Source organism: Ictalurus punctatus, chromosome 23 (assembly GCF_001660625.3).
Source record: "Ictalurus punctatus breed USDA103 chromosome 23, Coco_2.0, whole genome shotgun sequence".
Taxonomy (NCBI): Eukaryota; Metazoa; Chordata; class Actinopteri; order Siluriformes; family Ictaluridae; genus Ictalurus; species Ictalurus punctatus.
Genome location: NC_030438.2, coordinates 18,405,869 through 18,422,542, shown reverse-complemented (window position 1 = coordinate 18,422,542; position 16,674 = coordinate 18,405,869). Strand labels below are relative to the sequence as shown.

Sequence of the window (16,674 nt, the reverse complement as noted above, 5' to 3'; positions counted from 1 at the left end):
GCCACCCCTGGTACAGATTAAACAAAAGAAACTTGTGAAGTAACAATCCATGCCGATTTTGGGATCGCTTGCCAAATAAGAGCTCAAGGACAAAACGGACAAGCTGTCTTCCAGTATATGTGCTGTATGGGATGTATGAGGTTGAGATTGGCTTGAACAAAGACAAACAAGAGGTCATTAACGAAACAGTAAAAGCCATGAATCCAACAAGTCATGCTGGAAATGAAACTCGCCTCTACCTCTCAAAACTATTTTGAAATATCATTAAGTATAAAAAAGATGAACAAAGCTAAACAGATCTCTACCAACAGTATACTCACAACCCCTTCCCCCCCGCCCTCATCCCCCCAGTATTTCCTTTTCAGAGGTGTCAAACTGAAGTCCTGAAATGATACAGAAGAAGTTCTTGATAACATCGGTGAGATTAAATGATCTGGAAGGCCAAACTGTGCAACAAAGAACCAAAGGTGCATAATGTGCCAATAGAAATCCATCAGCACAATTCTAGTGCCTCTGCTAAGGTGACAGAGGGTCAATGGCATTTACCACAGACGTCGTAAACGTGAAACTTGTTATGACACAGGGAGCAGGGAGTCAAATAAGTCTTTTGAACTCCTGCGGTGAAGCAGTTAGAAAAAAGAAATTGGGAAAACGAAGGCCACTACATAGGTCTCCCGGACTCTTTTATTGGCCGTAGCGTACAGAAATAAAAGCTACAGAGAACCTAATGGATTATATGCTACCACTGATTGAAGTGTGTACTGGTAGCTACTCCAGCACTTTTGCATATAATTTGACTGACTGTATATTAAAATACGAGATATATTATTTTCCATCCACAGTTGCAGCAGGGACAAGAGCGGTCTGTTATATACTGATAAACAATCAAACTGGCCAGATGGGGCTGAGGAATGGTCAGATCGTCGTTCGGAAAAACCGTTTAAACCTCATCATATGCTGCTATCTTAATGATGCACGGTATTAGGCCACATATGTAGACTGAAATCCATACATCAAGCTGATGCAGTATGGGTAGAAATAAATCAGGCAGCCCTGGCAGCCCTAAATTGGCTTGTGGAGCTATGGACGAAAGTGAATCAGCCTCGGAAGATAAAAACAAACAAATAAACAAACATTACGGTAGTGAGACAGGAGTGAGACAGAGCTATGGGACTCTGCGGTCGCAATTTATCCAGTTCTATCTGACACAATGCAGCAGTGGAAGGTGAAACAGCTATTCAGGGACTTGAGTGGTACATATTGTCAGATTTAAAGTAAAATGAATAAATAAATAAATAACTCCAGCGATATATACATTAGAAGGACTATACATGGTATATGTGAGCGAGATAAATTTAAATGTCAGTAGTGAAGCCCTAGAATAAAAAAAACAACAACTATTATTTATACCTATAGCTTGTGTCAGGAAAAAGGATAGGAGTCTCTGTTTCTGCGGTGATTAATGAGGACGGACACAACCTCATCACGCTGATGCGATAAATTCCGAAGGATAGTATTTGGTTTTCTGTTTTAGAATTCCAACATTTCTCTGCTTGAAAGAGCAAATATATATATATATATATATATATATATATATATATATATATATATATATATATATATATATATATATATACACTGTAAAACCAGACAGTTCATTTAACTCAAAAAATTTTGAGGAAAATAATTACCTCAAAACTTTTAAGTTGATAAATCAATTTCTTTAAGCCAAACACGCTTAGATAAAATAAAAACTTTACTCAAAATTTGTAATTTAAAATAATTTTTTGTCATATTTAAGTGTGTTTGGCTTAATGAAATTGATTTATCAACTTAAAAATTTTGAGGTAATTAGTTTCCTCAAATGTTTTGAGTTAAATGAACTGTCCGGTTTTACAGTATGTATATATATATATATATATATATATATATATATATATATATATATATATATATATATATATATATACACTGACATTTTTAAATGAAGAACTGTTTCACCCAAGGACATGCTACAGGCTTAATGCACCCCTTGAAAGCCGTGCACCTTAGCTTGGTCAATATGTACGATGTGAATCACTGTTTTAGATTTCATTGTTTTTATTTATTACTTGATTTATTTATTTATTGATTTATTTATTTATTATTTCTGCCTAGTGTGTGGTGTAATGTCCCTGGACATGTCAATACTACAGCATATTGCAAATGTCACTGCAAATGTATCTTAATGCACTTCACATTCTGAAAGCCAGACAGTGAAACATAATTGTTACCGTTTATCCGACGTTTTCGTGACCCCCTCCGTATTGCACTGAAGTTGGCTTTTGCTTTGAATTTCCAGCTCAGTGCATAATTCCCCGTGGCCTGTATGAACAGGTTTGAAAGCAGCAAAAGAAATAAATAAATGAAGGTCCAAATGTGGACAAAGGAACGCTCGATGGAGATGAATTATGTTTTTGAATGAGTGTGTGAATGCCCGCGTCCACGTCCTATATACGGTGTATTTCCACCTCGTGCCCAATGTTCCCAGGATCCAGCATAAGGATCAGACCCACCTCGACCCTAACTTGGATAAATCGCTTACTGAAGATGAATGAAAGAATGAAAATAGGATATATTCACAGATGGATATTTCTGCCATTGCTCAGGGCTTAAAGAGCAGAAGGCCTATAACTGTTGGTGAATAACAATGTTGTAATTCACTGGTATTATTGGCATTGGCAGTACGTCAAGAATTTGCTTCCCACATAGCAAAGCCTCTCCGTGGCTTGCTGAGCAATGCAAAAAAAAAAAAGTAAAATAGAAAGAAAGAACACTAGGAATAAAAGAAATAATTGAAACCATCTTCTCCAGCTCAGTTAACTGGATGGCCATTTATCAGAAAGCCTATGAATGTTAGATTATCCTGATTTTTAAGAACCCTTTTGATTCTGCGCTGGGATGTTTGAGGGCAGTATTTTATCAGATGATTGATGCTTACTGCATAATGTACAGCTCCTGAGGAGAAGTACCACTCCATGGAGTTGACGTTTTTGGCCATATGCGAAATGTTTCAGGATTCATAGTTTATAAATTCAATAAATTCCCTCACGTATGAACTCGCTACAGACAAACTGACTGGGACTGGTAATACAGCCAGCTGACTTTTGGCTCATCATAAAGTGTAGTTCTGGGAATTCCTCTCATGGATGCCTTTGGAGATGAAAAATGATACGCAGACGTGCACGGGAGACTACAGTGCGCTACGCTTGGAAGAAAAGTGTGCCATGGATGTTCCCACTTGTCGTTTCGACCGCTTTGGAGGATTTGAGTTTATTCCTCAAGCAAACTTTCCAAGCAAGAACTGTTGTCAGAGGCACAGGAGGACCGTTCTGTCATCTAGAGGGTGTTCAAATGCATGACTTTTGCGCCATGGCCAAATGTTGAAGATTTGAACATTTGTGAATAACCGTTAGGGCGTGTGTGGGGGGGGGGGGGGTGGGGGGTTGGGGAAGGGTATGCTTTTATCAGAAACAGTCTCAACTGCATCTTATATAACGATACGGGATGAACAAAGATCATGTCAATCAGATATGGAGTTCACGTTCTGCTAAAGCGAAAAACAACAACAACAACAACAACAAACAGCAAGACTGTATTAATAGACATATTTTTTCTATACTTGCATTATGAAGACTGCATGTGAAAATGTACATTGTTTTCCCTCTTCAGGCTCGAAACCATGGCTACAAACCGACCATTAGCAACAAAATTAAGGCTATATATATATATACGATACAGCAGTGACAATATGGGGGTGATAACAGCTAAAGATAAGCCAGCTGTAGTCTCAGCCTCAGGTGCTTTAACAATGCTTTTACGATGCACCCGATATCTTTCGTGCACTTTTCTGGCCGTAAGCTTCGGAATCTTAAAGGGTTCAATCTGGGATCCGAACGATGAAACGGCTTTTCAGAGCATCACACAGTCGCTGGATTGAAAAAGAAACACAGAAGACGATGTTTAGATGTTATTCGGGAGTTTTGTCGGAAGCACTCGGTGTGTAAATATGATGAGGCCTTGCGTGTTTGCTAAAGCGTCGTCGATTGCCTGCGACGTCAGCCGAACTGATTCATTCTGTGAAAGTAGGAGTCTCTTATCCACAGTTATTTACAAAACGTTCCAAACTAGAGGCTAGAGGTCTGACTTGACAGACTATTCCAGCTGTAATTAAATGAAGTTCACTTAAAATTCTGACAACAGGAGAGTGAATAAACAGCATACAGTATGCATATATATATATATATATATATATATATGTATATATATATATATGTATATATATATATATATATATATATATATATATATATATATATATATATATATATATAGACTACCCATGAGTATCATTACACAGTAGTAATAAATAAATAAATAAATAAAAAAAAAAAATGCTATGCTAATACACACTGCACTAAAATGACACCGTTGCAGATGATGGTTTTAAATGAACTTCACGGCGCATGGAAAGTGATTTTATTTGCGATTTTATTTGTGCTTTACTCAGACACACGTGCAAGTGCGAACGGAAAACGCTGCAGAACGTGTGGGCTGGCATTTAACATGTCACTGTGGATTAAAATGCCGCTTAAAGGCGGCCTATTTGTTCCGAACGCATCAAATATGTCTGAAAATGCTTGGAGAACATGTCCGCTGTGAATCGGCTTTAAGCGTTCATGCCTGTTCCTGTTTGTGTTGAATTAAGCCGGTCCCCGTTTTGTGTGCTAAGCATAATGTTAATGTTGTGAGGGAAATTTATGCTCCGAATTCAAGGTTATTCCCATGGTTAAGGGAATAAAGCCTTAGTAAGGATGAAAAGGGAGCTCTTTGCGAGTTTATGACTTTAACCATGGAAATAAATATGCCAGAAAACGAAGCAGGAACGAATAAAGTTAACGGAGATGTAAATATGCATGCAGGCTTAATGCTGGGACCTTTTTACTTTTGAGGTCATTAGAGATAACGTGAGAAATAAAAGTGGGTCGTTATTTCTGCAAACGCAGTAATAAAGTAGCCTTTGGGTCCGGTATTAATATAAGCTAAAATATAAATCTTTGGACCAGGTGGTTCTCTGTTGCTCGACGGTTTCCAGAAAACGCAAAAAAGAAAGACGTAAAGATGATTATTTAGCGCTATAATAATTTGCCGATTTCCTATAGAAGCTCATCTGCTTTGTGGAATGAATGAGAGGAACCCAAGGTTCTTCACTCCATTAGAGAAAAACGTTATTTAGTGATTTCCACTCGCTTTCATTTAAGCCCACTTGTTCAATTCAGAATATGAACTTGCTAGCCTCAAGTCATGTGACCCTGAGCCAGTGAAGAAGATGCCGGGCGTAGTAAGATGGTCGGAAAATATTACAGCAAACATCACTGTAGCTTAACCAACCCTGACTGGAAGTTTCCAGTGTTTATAATGAAAAATTACAACCGAATAGGATGTCCGTTGTACACGTAATTGTAATAAACAGGGACACAAATAATATCATTCCAACCATTATGAGTTAATCAGAGCTTAACGAGCGAGCAGCATGACTAATTGACTCATTAGGAAAGGTGTGAGTGAGACGAGCTCCACCAGGCCCATCAGAAGTTGACGTCCCAGAGGAAAAGTATTGCAGAAACACGCTGTAATGAATCTCAGCACGTGGTAATAGAATTCAATCGAGAAATTCAACAGCGGACGTATTCCGAGAGCCGTAGTCAAAATGAGAAGCGTGTGGAATAACGAGCTGTTATGGCGGCTCACTGTGGTGTTATGGAGCTCGTCTTCCATGCCTGGGTAGAAATAGAGGAAACTGTACAGCTTGTTTTATAGATATAAATCTAGTTCTATACCGCATGGTGGAGGAACACTTCGGGCGATGTTTTATAAGACCGTAAAGGTCGTATTTAGGAGAACTCTCGCATTAGAACAAATAAACGGTGTGGACGGTATTGGTGTAGCCGATATACCGTTCGATTCATGAAAAGTTGGCATAATGAGCTGCAAGTATAAAAAGAAACAAAACGTGGCTTCGGTAACATTTAGAAAGCTACCAATCTGATAAAAGTCATGTGCGATGAGCCGGGTTGCCACATCTGCATGACAAAAGCACCCCAATGGATAAGCTGTATTAAAACATATGGTTTGCCTTGCACTGAGGTTCTGAAACAGTCTCAAATAAAGAACACGGATCAGAATCATCGATCGGGGTCATTTAACCCAGTCCGACGGGGTTTCAAAGGTGGATGAAATCATGCGCTGACACTAATCGCGCAAATGTTTAGCGAATTAAACCGTTTACAGTATGTGATCGATGACACTTCGCATTTCTGCGTTTGTGTTGGGAGGATCCGAGATCAGTTTCATAAATGTCTTTCAAACACGTGATGAGAATAAATACATGTACAGAATGGTATTGAAAAGACCGAGGCTGATTTGTTCTAGGAAGGACTATAGATTCATTCAGCCCATCATTGACATGATGGTCAGGTGATTATCAGATCTGCTCTCCATTTGTCCCGGTCTTCCCTTCTTCAGCACGCTGAAGGTTTGGTATGTAATTCACCACAATGGCAAATATTTTGACAGACTTGCACCAACACTGGAGAGGCTGGAATCAAGCCTAATCAGGGTTCTTTCATCGTGAGGCGCACTCTCTAATCAATTTCACATACGGCTATAATAACTCTGACAAGCTTTTCAAACATTTCAAACTTTCAGATGTATCTGGATCCGTTTCAATATCCTTGCTTACCTTGTCATGTTCCCTCGGTCCAATCAATATTTTCATCCAAGGGGCCTTTCCAAAAACTAATCAGCTCGACTGAGGACAAACCATGACCCTGTCTGAGGAAAGAGCCTCGGAAGAAATGCAGGTATTTTTCAAAGACACGTGAAGCCTGACACCGTATAGGTCAAACAATCGAGATCAGAATTCGATCTAATACTGATTAAAGCGTACAGCTGTTGAAGGCAGGACACAAGTGTGTCAGATCAAATCAACATGTGCTTAGTTTCTTTAGGGCAATCCAAGAATCATTGCCCTAATCATTGCTAACAGAATAATCCATACGACACAGAAGGAAAACACGAGCAGGGTCAGACCCAGGAAACAGAGAAGACGAGATGAAGGCTTGGATTTATCAGACAAAAGGCACAGTAAGACGTACAGCAAGGTATCAACAGACAGACTAATCAATGAGCAAACCCGGAACAGGTGAACACAATCAGGTAACACAACCAGGGGTAGAGACAGGACTAGAAGAGAAACAAAGGCACATGGAAAACGCAAGAACATCACATGAACCCCAAACCAAAAACTGCGAGACAGATACGTCCAGCTCTGACGCGGCCTAAAAGAGCTTCACGGGTAGTTTTTCTCACGCAAAGCCACAAAAGCCGCACGTCACGCCAGCCATAATCACGGCAAAGTCATGCTAGCTGTTTGATTAAAGTTTCAAATGTGGCACAAGCCGCACTCGATGCTGTAGGTGGACCTGTAATTTCAAGCAAAGCAAATTAGGCACAAGACAGAAGGATCCTATTACATTAGAGTCCAAGTCGATAATGAAATGAATAACTTAATTAAGGAATGAAAATGAACTGAGGTTATATTTTCCATTATGCAAAATTGAGGTGAGAGGCTCAGGTGAAAGGGAGTGTAGAAGAGACTAATAAGTGTAAGAGAAACAGATCGCGAGAGAGAGCGAGAAAGAGAGAGAGAGAATCATCTCTCTGAACCCCATTATCCCTCATCACAAAGAGGAAATCTGAGGTGTTTTTGCTCAAAAGTACTAATTCGTGTCAGAATTCGTGTTTTGATGAATTTCCTCTAACACGAGCTCTGAGAGCCATGCAGCTGGTTCGTATGGACGTCCTAATATATTATACAAAGACTTGTACGGGGACACGCCACATAAACCGATTATAAAACGTGTATAACGGCGTTAACATGGTGAAAGTCTACGTTCACGCAACATTTTCGGAAGGAGTCTCCAGTGTCGGCGCTTTCGAAGAGTCAAAACTATGGCAAGCTGTGGGGTTTTTTTTTCCTTTCTTTCGTCTTACTGACATCGACAGAGAGGAAAAAAGACAGACTGGCGAGGAAACAAACGTTTACAGCCGATTGAACAGACGTGAAGGAGGAGCTAATTTCTTTGCAGACGTTAAGCGCAACTATAAACGTATAAAACGTATGACGTCGCGATTCAATTGCTCAAAAGTATTAACAGTGGAATAAGAAGTGTAAAACAATTCAGAGCGGTAACGATGATACGCCCCCGTCGCTCGGCTTCGTTGCTGATTATTTTCCGAAAACAGCACACCCCCGATTGTTTTATTCCTTACCTTATGGTTAGAACTCCAGACAGACACAACGCTTTAAGCATACCTAAAATACAGGTCATGGTCAAAAACTGAAAAGTCCAAAATGACACAAAGCTAGGGAGTAATACGAAGAACCAGGAAGTCAAAAGCCGCACCTTAAAATGTCATATTATGCAATATATACTATACTATACGTTATGTATCTGCATATTCAACTGATTCCCGGAGGAAATCAAACACCAAGGGATATAGATGCATGTAGGCCAACTACCATGGAAGATGGACCTGAGAAAAGCCAGGAAGAAACCATAGTTGTGTGACACCAATACAATTCTTGGAAGTGAAATCTCCTCACAGACATTACCGTTGTCATTTCATGTTTCGGTTTATGTTACGTTTTGTCGAGTAAACAGCCAAGCTAAATCGAGTCCTTACTGCTGTAGTTGAGCTTGAAGCCCTCTGCAGTGTCGTCGTGATCCGAGAAGAACTCCAGCCAAAGATGGTTGGAGGTGCTGCTGAGCGTGACTCCCAACATGGAGGAACTGGAGAACGCTCCGATAACGTCCGCGGTGTTGTCCGGTCCGTCGTAGACCTGAGAAACCCGAGAGATAAACTCCAATTATATCGAGTAGAGCTGCTTCTTACTCCGCAAAGGATTTCCCGTCCCGACTCACGGTTTACTTTTATGGCGATCGAACGCTAAAATTCTTCACCTCAGTTATTATCAACGTAAACAGTGTGATCAATAAAAACAGCATAAACGATGCCGATTTCACGGTTGTGCAAATGTTCCGAAATATCGTGGAAACACTTGAATATTTCCCTGATAAAATCTTCAAATATTAAAACCGCAAATAAATGTACAGATGAGTGCGTTTAATCGAATGAATAATTAGTGAAGGGGTAATTATTAAACATGGCATTACCATTTCAAATACTTTTAGACGATGCATTCATGTGCTTAAGATCTCTAAAATAGGAGCGGAATTTTTTCTAGGTATATATAATGAATACATTAAAAAGAGAATCGTGATGATCGCGATGAGGAACTCTTTATTACAAAATGATGCGAAATGTTCTTTTTTAAAAAAAAAAAAATTACAGACTGATTATTACTTAATTGACCGTTATATTAATTATTGACTCATTATTATTATTATTAATAATCTGCACATCACTTGCGTAGAAATAGTGGTACCACAACTATCGTGCATTTTATGGCGTTAAGCGCTAACCTTTGACCCAGACAGAACATAAGCATGAGACTATAAAACACTCTGGATCTCACACAAGGCTGAGGTGACACTGTGATGAACAACTTCCAATAAAGGATGGATTTTATGGGTCAAAATTTCTCAGTAAAATGGTTCTACGTACTTTTAACATACATTATTCGACACAAGATGTCAACCACGTAAGTATTAGTAATAGCTTGGCTATGCTCTGATAGCTCTGGTTCCTGGATAGAGGAACCGATTGCAAAATAAGCACTTAGCGTATGTGTAGTGTCATAACAAAGCGTTCGATGATCATCCCTCATCCTTCACGAGAGATCTTCTTGCTGCTTTGCTCACCTTTAAGAGGTCACCTTGAGCTAGACTGAAGCTGCTTGCTGTAATGTTGATGCCTTTCCCTCTCTGCACTTGAATGTTATAGATGCACTCGTGGTTGTTCTCGTAATTCAGAGGGTAGTTCGGGGACAGGAGAACGCCGGCGTTCTGGGAAACGGTCGATCCGCACTCAGCTGAGGAAGACAGACGGATCGATGCCAAGTCAGAGGGATTATACGGTGTAAAATAACGTTATACAGGACATAATAATAATAATAATAAGTATCTACGATTGACATAAGTGACAGACGTACTAACGTCACATATTCCCTGTACAAAAACCCAGGACATGACCTTGTCACTCATGAGTTGCATTCGAGGCACTGGACACTTTGACAGCAAATTTTCGACTTGTAACTGACTCCCTGTGGCGCTTAGCTGACATGAAGACATCAGAAGATGCCACGCTAACACCAGATCAACACCGTAGAAAAAGGCCAAAAAGTTCCCCCAAGGTCTAAACTCCGCCGTGCCTCAATGCAACCCCGAAGAGGCTGTTCCGCCTTGAGACATCTAAGCGAATTAAAGCGGCTCACCACGTACCCACACACCTTGGCAGAGGGGCGCTCCATGTGCGCCGTCCACCACCCAGGCACGTGACGCCCTGTGGACCCTGCAGCCGATAACCTGGCAGGCACCAGAACGTCACCAAATCGCCCACGTCAAAGCTGCCGCTGCCGTGGCCGCCGAATCGCGGTGCACCGGGGTCTTCGCATGGCTCCAGATCGTATTCTGAGGTAAAATATACAGTACACGGAAATACAAAATGAAGGTTACGGAGAAGCTTTTATCCGCAGCTTCCGGTTTATTCGTTTTACAGGCGTGTTATGGCGGCAGTAAGTTCGGATGATGCATGGATGGATGGATGGATGGATGGATGGATGGATGGATGAGCGCCGTGGTTCTTCTTTGGACATGACCGTAAGGCCATACCTTGTCCCAATTCCTTATCAGCCCATATTGATGCAGACTCAGCATCAATCTCCAAACTGTAATCACTTGCAATTATTAGCTAGGACTAGGGTGTTATGGTTTGGAACAGTTACGCGGTCAAAATATTGGCACCTAGTCAGGGGTAGTCATTAAATTGTACCTAAGACCAATCACAAGTGGATGGGTTTGTTGAGAGCAGAGGGCAACAAAGTGTTAGATTAGACATTACAGATAATATAGCAGCAGAAGGGTTCAAACTAAAGATTTTTTAAAAATAAATAAATAAATAAATAACTGTACAGTAATTGATTCACAATCGAATTGTGGACCTCGAGGAAGAATCCAAGAAGTCCGGATCCTGACAATTCCATAACCATGCAGAGCAAATCCCAGAAGCCATGCTTTCTGAGTGGGAGGAGCATATTTCTCTCCCCTGTCAATCAAAGTGACACTAGCCATTCATGGGTACCTATGACCCAACTGTTCAAAAAGATGCGGTTGACTTGTTCGACACGCCTCGGAGGAAGCGTGTGGTAGTTATCCTTCGCACCCTGCAGTTGGAAGCTGTTGAGCTAGCTGGTGGGTGGAAATTGGCAGGTGACCAAATTTTGGGAGAAAAATGGGAAAAAATCCAAACTCAAACTAAAAAAAAGTTGCGCCAACTCTTCTCTAATACAGTCCCTTCCATGAAGGCTTTGGGGAAAAGCTAGTTCTGCCACTTTTTCCTGTCAAGATTCATAAAGTAACCCCGTTGCTAATGAAACGCCAGGCGACTGTTCCACTGCACCAATCAACGCGCGCTAACGCGCACCAGTGTGCGCCGTTCGGATGCCCGTGCGCCGTGTTTCAACACTGTATCACCGTGTGGCCACAATAATCAAAATTCTCCACACATCTGCATCAGTTTTCTTCACCTCCCTCTGGAAAGCTCAGCGTGCTCTGCGTGCTAAAACCTAGTGCCGAGCTAGCATGACGAGCACACGCATCCAAAGATCAATTAGCTTTTTTCTTCTCATTGCTGAAGAAAAAAAATAAATAAATAAACGGCTGAAAACGTCTTGCATTATGCGTCAACATGTCCGATCGGCAGCAAAACTTCAACATCTGGCCTCCGAGCAAAAAAGATGCTAACACACAAATCGTTCATGATTATTCATTAATGCGAACGTTTCATTGGTGTCTAGTGGTTTGCTACAAACTACTATATTAGTTGCACCTATTGGCTGCCTGCTCACGTGTGCGAGCCCTTTAAAAGTGCACAGTCGGAGTCCTTAAAGCCTTTTATTCGAGCAAAGAGCACTTTTTGTCAGCGAGCGATGTTTAACCGGAGGCACGCAGGTTAAGGATTTAAAGTGCTCATGAATTTCTGAGACTTTTTTTTTTTTTTATCTAGACAGGAATGTAGCTGTTGGGGAGTTTTGTCTTTTTTTCCCCCCCATTAAAATTGAGATAAGTCTATTCTACCAGCGCAGGTTTAATCAGGGAGGAGTGATCCAGCAGTGATCTGACATCATATATGCACACGGTTATGGCTCAGATTTTTTACCCCAGGGTGTTAAGTCCAGTAGGTGACACTGATAAGTCCCGAGCTGCTGTCCAGCAGCTAAGATCAGATGGACCTCAAGCTGTTGCCGACCGATTGCGTTTTATCAAGGCGCTCAAGACGTTCGGGATCCAGAGGGGAGGCTTATCGCTGGAGATACAATAGTGCATCCTGCTGAGAAATCCAGTTTAACCCCCTGCAGTCACCAAAGCTCGTAATGCAGATATAAACCCTTCGACGCCAGGTAGCTGCATACTGTAGTCACTCCAGTTTGAGACTGAGAATGTCAATGTATGGACTTTAAAGGAATATTCTAGACTTAATTATACAGTTGCATATATCTAAGTGATTCAACCTCCAGTGCAAATCGTCAAAATGTACCGACTTTCAGCTGTTTGCGATGAACAAATCAAACACAATCAATTGGAATAGTTCAACACGACGAATGGAGTCAGTTCAGGTATTCCGTGTGCTCCGGCTCAAGCACACCTGGTGCAACTAATGAAGCCCTTGATTATTTGCATCAGGTGTGCTTGAGACAACACCTGTTTTGCATATTTGTGGTGTTGTGAGAGATTCTATTCAGGGGGGGTGAATACTTTTGAGACTGGAGAAGTTGCATTTTCAGTTGAATTTGTGGAAACCACTTTCACTGTGTTGAACGTACAGGTTTTTTTTTTTTTTTTATCCATTTATAGTTACCCTTAAGGTTATGGAACATTCATGTAACAGCTCGTTACTACATGAACGCTCCGTCATCACCTTGTCTTTTCTCTGACACTGGAGACTCCTTCCATGAATCCTAAACAAATGTCTCCTTACAGAAAACGCCACCATGTCAATGATTTTGTGTGTGAAATGACAACACAGCTTAAACATGCGTTCGTTATTATTCCGTATCTGTCTCTTTCTCACCGGTGAAGGAGATGTTGAAGCCGTGGAAGGAGATGGAGAAGTCAGAGATGAAACGTAGCTGGGCTCGGAAGTTGCCGTAGAGACCGGCGTTGAGGGTCGGGGGTCTCTGTGAGCCCGTGAGACGTGCCAGGGGCTGAGCGAAGCTGCCGTTCTCGGTCACCAGCAGGTAATCGTGGTGATCCTCCAGATGGAAAGCATGGAAGGTGAACTGAACGCCTGAGCAAGAGCGAGTGCCAAGTCAACAGTTAGTTCAGCAAGGAGAGAGGGGGAAAACAAGCTCACACGGCAGCAGGGACTGGGAAATTAGTTCCAAAGCACGCCTGGGGCACAGTTATTTATAGGGTGGGTTGTGGGGGGTTTTTTTGTTGGAAAAAATAAAGTTTTTTAAGAGCAAAAAAGAAGCATTAAAGTAAAACTTATAATTGGATACAGGAGAAAAATCTAATGCTCAAATTGTAATAAATAATAATAATAATAATAATAATAATAATAATAATAAAATGGACAGATTTAATTTTCATAGCTGACCAGCATGCCATATATATATATATATATATATATATATATATATATATATATATATATATATATATATATATATATATATGGTATTATTCAGTCATGACTTATTTAGTGTCTAACGGTAAACTAATCGGGAATTGATGAGCGTTATAAGAGTAATGCGATTTCCACCAATGCTATTTATTTGCTTGCATTACGGTAAATAAAATCCTAATTATTTTAACTGACAAACAGGATTAAGAGTTGACAGAGAAAGAGAGAGAGAGAGAGAGAGAGATTGTGTGTGTGTGTGTGTGTGTGTGTGTACCTTTGCCATGGCTGACCTCCACAGTCCACGTGCAGTTTAATGAGTTGGGGTAGAGCTCCGGGAACCCGGGAGACAAGATGATGCCGTCGGGTCCTTTTACATCACCGCCACACAGAGCTGTACAACACACACACACACACACACACACACACACACACACACACGTTCTGAATCTCAACATCTCAAACAGCACTGGAATTACAATGAAGCAATATTCTCCAGGGTGGAGTTCCAATATTCCAGGGTGGAGTTTAATATTAATATTAAAAAAAAAAAAAAAGATTTCTTTCTAATGATTATTTATTAGTATTATTTTATCAATTTAAACATTTCTTCTGATTTCCTTTTTTGACCCCCCCCCCACCCCTTTTTATTACATCCTCTACCTTAGGAGTGGCAACAATAGTAAAAATAAATAAATAAATAAATAAATACGCCTTATGCTATCAGGATGTGACCCAGTGAATAGTCTGGAGAGGATGGTGGTGGTGGGATTTAAAAAAAAAAAAAAAGGGCAGTTAACCCCTTAAAGATTTAGGGATTTAGGTCTTCTTCAATCGGTTAAATCAGTTCAGTTACATTTACTGTATATGAATTTCACTTTCATTTATTAACGCAGTGTGTCCTCAGCCTCACTCTTATTGCCCTGGGTTATAACTGATCCATATTACAACGATGCTAATAATGCTAAAGCTAGGGTTAAACTTAACGCGCTTAATGGTAACTATAGCAGAAGCCACTCGTTCCGAATCCCATCACCTGCTGCGCTACACACGTCGGCCTACCTAGAAAGGTCTGGTAGCACTTTCTAGGAATATTTACGCATTTTAGCCTATGAATGAATTGATAACACATTATAATATCATTCTAAGTCATTGTATGCATTGTCGGAATGACTTACAGACATGCATGATACTTTATAGCGTATATATTATATAAGATTACAATTATTAAATCGTTAAATCGAATGAAATTCGGCTTCAGTTTGCCGAGCGTATGATGTTAGTGACCCACTGACCTGACCTGATTTTTAAAAAAAAAAATACTATATAATGAAATATAATAAAACGTATTTTATTTATCTGATCTGATCTATATTAACTGTATTTAACCGTATTTAACTGTAGAATTATTGACAGACATATGGTATGATAACTTGTTTATGATACCTAAGTTGTATTTGTGAGAAAGTTCTTTAAAAAAAAAAAAAAAAAGAAAAAAAAAAAAGAAATCAAAGTGAAGTCTGAAGGTACTTTCTATATCGCATTACGCTTCCTAAAGTATCACACTTTGGTTTCTCTCGCCAAGCGAATGGCCCAGATCTGTTTCTGACTGGTGGTTTTCATCCCTTAATTGTATCTTCTTGAATGTACATTATATTACATTACATCCTGGCCTGAAGTTAAATAAACAACACGGACACTCTCACACACACATTCACGACGGCGCAAACGTGCCACGAATAACAATAAAACAGCGACAGGATAATGCTCCGTGCAGCGGCCCAGCCGCAGCTTCCTGCCCTCTGGTGCCATTACAGCCTCTCCGAAATATTACTGCCGATTTTTTATTCGTACATAATTACATAAAATCATTAAAACTGAATAAGCCTGACATCTCAGACCCGCGTAACAGGCTGCTTCGGGAATAAGCGAACGTTGCCAGGCTTCGTACGTGTACGGACACACGGCCCGGGAGCTGCACACGCGAAAGTCGCGTAGTTTTTAACGAGCTTGGAAGCCCGGCGAGTCAAAAAACAACATTTGGGTAGACGTCGGGTCGTTAGAAATAGGCGAGAACTGAGAACATTTTAATTAGCGCCATCCGCCAGCGTAGTATGGGGAATTACAGGGTCGTACCATCGCAGCTTGGGAGGGGGTGGCTCCACCAGTGGTTCCTCTCGCACACCAGTGCCTCGTCGTGACTCAGCCGGTAGCCTGGATCACATGAGAACCTCAGCACCGAGCCGATGGACAGATCGTGACCGTGACGCACCCCGTTCACCGGCACACCAGGGTCCAGACAGGAGTGTGTGTCCAGAGTGACGCCTGGAGGGATGGCGGCGGAGAATCAGAAGGGATCAGTGACTGATTAATGGACTGATGTCTGACATGGACATTACGGTAACTTAATATACTGTATTTTGCCAATAAAGCTAGCCTGAATTGAATATAGAGATACGTAACATGCAGGTTCAGGAGATCCTCGGGAAATATAGGAGTAGGAGAGAGACTCGGGGATAAAGAAAGAGATTTAAAGTGGAGAGAAAAGATTTGGAAAAGAGAAATGAAGACAGAGTGGACAGAGCGAGGAAAGGAGACGGGGATGCAGTAACGGGATGGAAAGATAAAGGTTTAGGTAAGGAGGAGTAAAAGGAAGAGAAAGGAGAGACACTGGGCTGTATATTAGTACTAAGAGGAATATGTATACACACAGGAAATCCTATCAAATATATAATACCGACTAAAAAAAATGTCAATACCAGTCTCGCC

General features: G+C 40.8%; 1 protein-coding gene across 1 annotated transcript in view; it reads right to left on the bottom strand.

Moving 5' to 3' along the window:
• Nucleotides 1-16,674, bottom strand: part of csmd3a (CUB and Sushi multiple domains 3a) — a 164,248-nt gene that overhangs the window by 128,972 nt on the left and 18,602 nt on the right. Inside the window, exons 13-18 of the mRNA XM_053674960.1 lie at nucleotides 16,042-16,230; nucleotides 14,183-14,299; nucleotides 13,354-13,569; nucleotides 10,506-10,694; nucleotides 9,927-10,096; nucleotides 8,788-8,944 (exon numbers count right to left, since the gene is read on the bottom strand). Of these exons, the coding sequence (XP_053530935.1) occupies nucleotides 8,788-8,944; nucleotides 9,927-10,096; nucleotides 10,506-10,694; nucleotides 13,354-13,569; nucleotides 14,183-14,299; nucleotides 16,042-16,230 (1,038 nt within the window). The remainder of the gene's footprint in view (nucleotides 1-8,787; nucleotides 8,945-9,926; nucleotides 10,097-10,505; nucleotides 10,695-13,353; nucleotides 13,570-14,182; nucleotides 14,300-16,041; nucleotides 16,231-16,674) is intronic.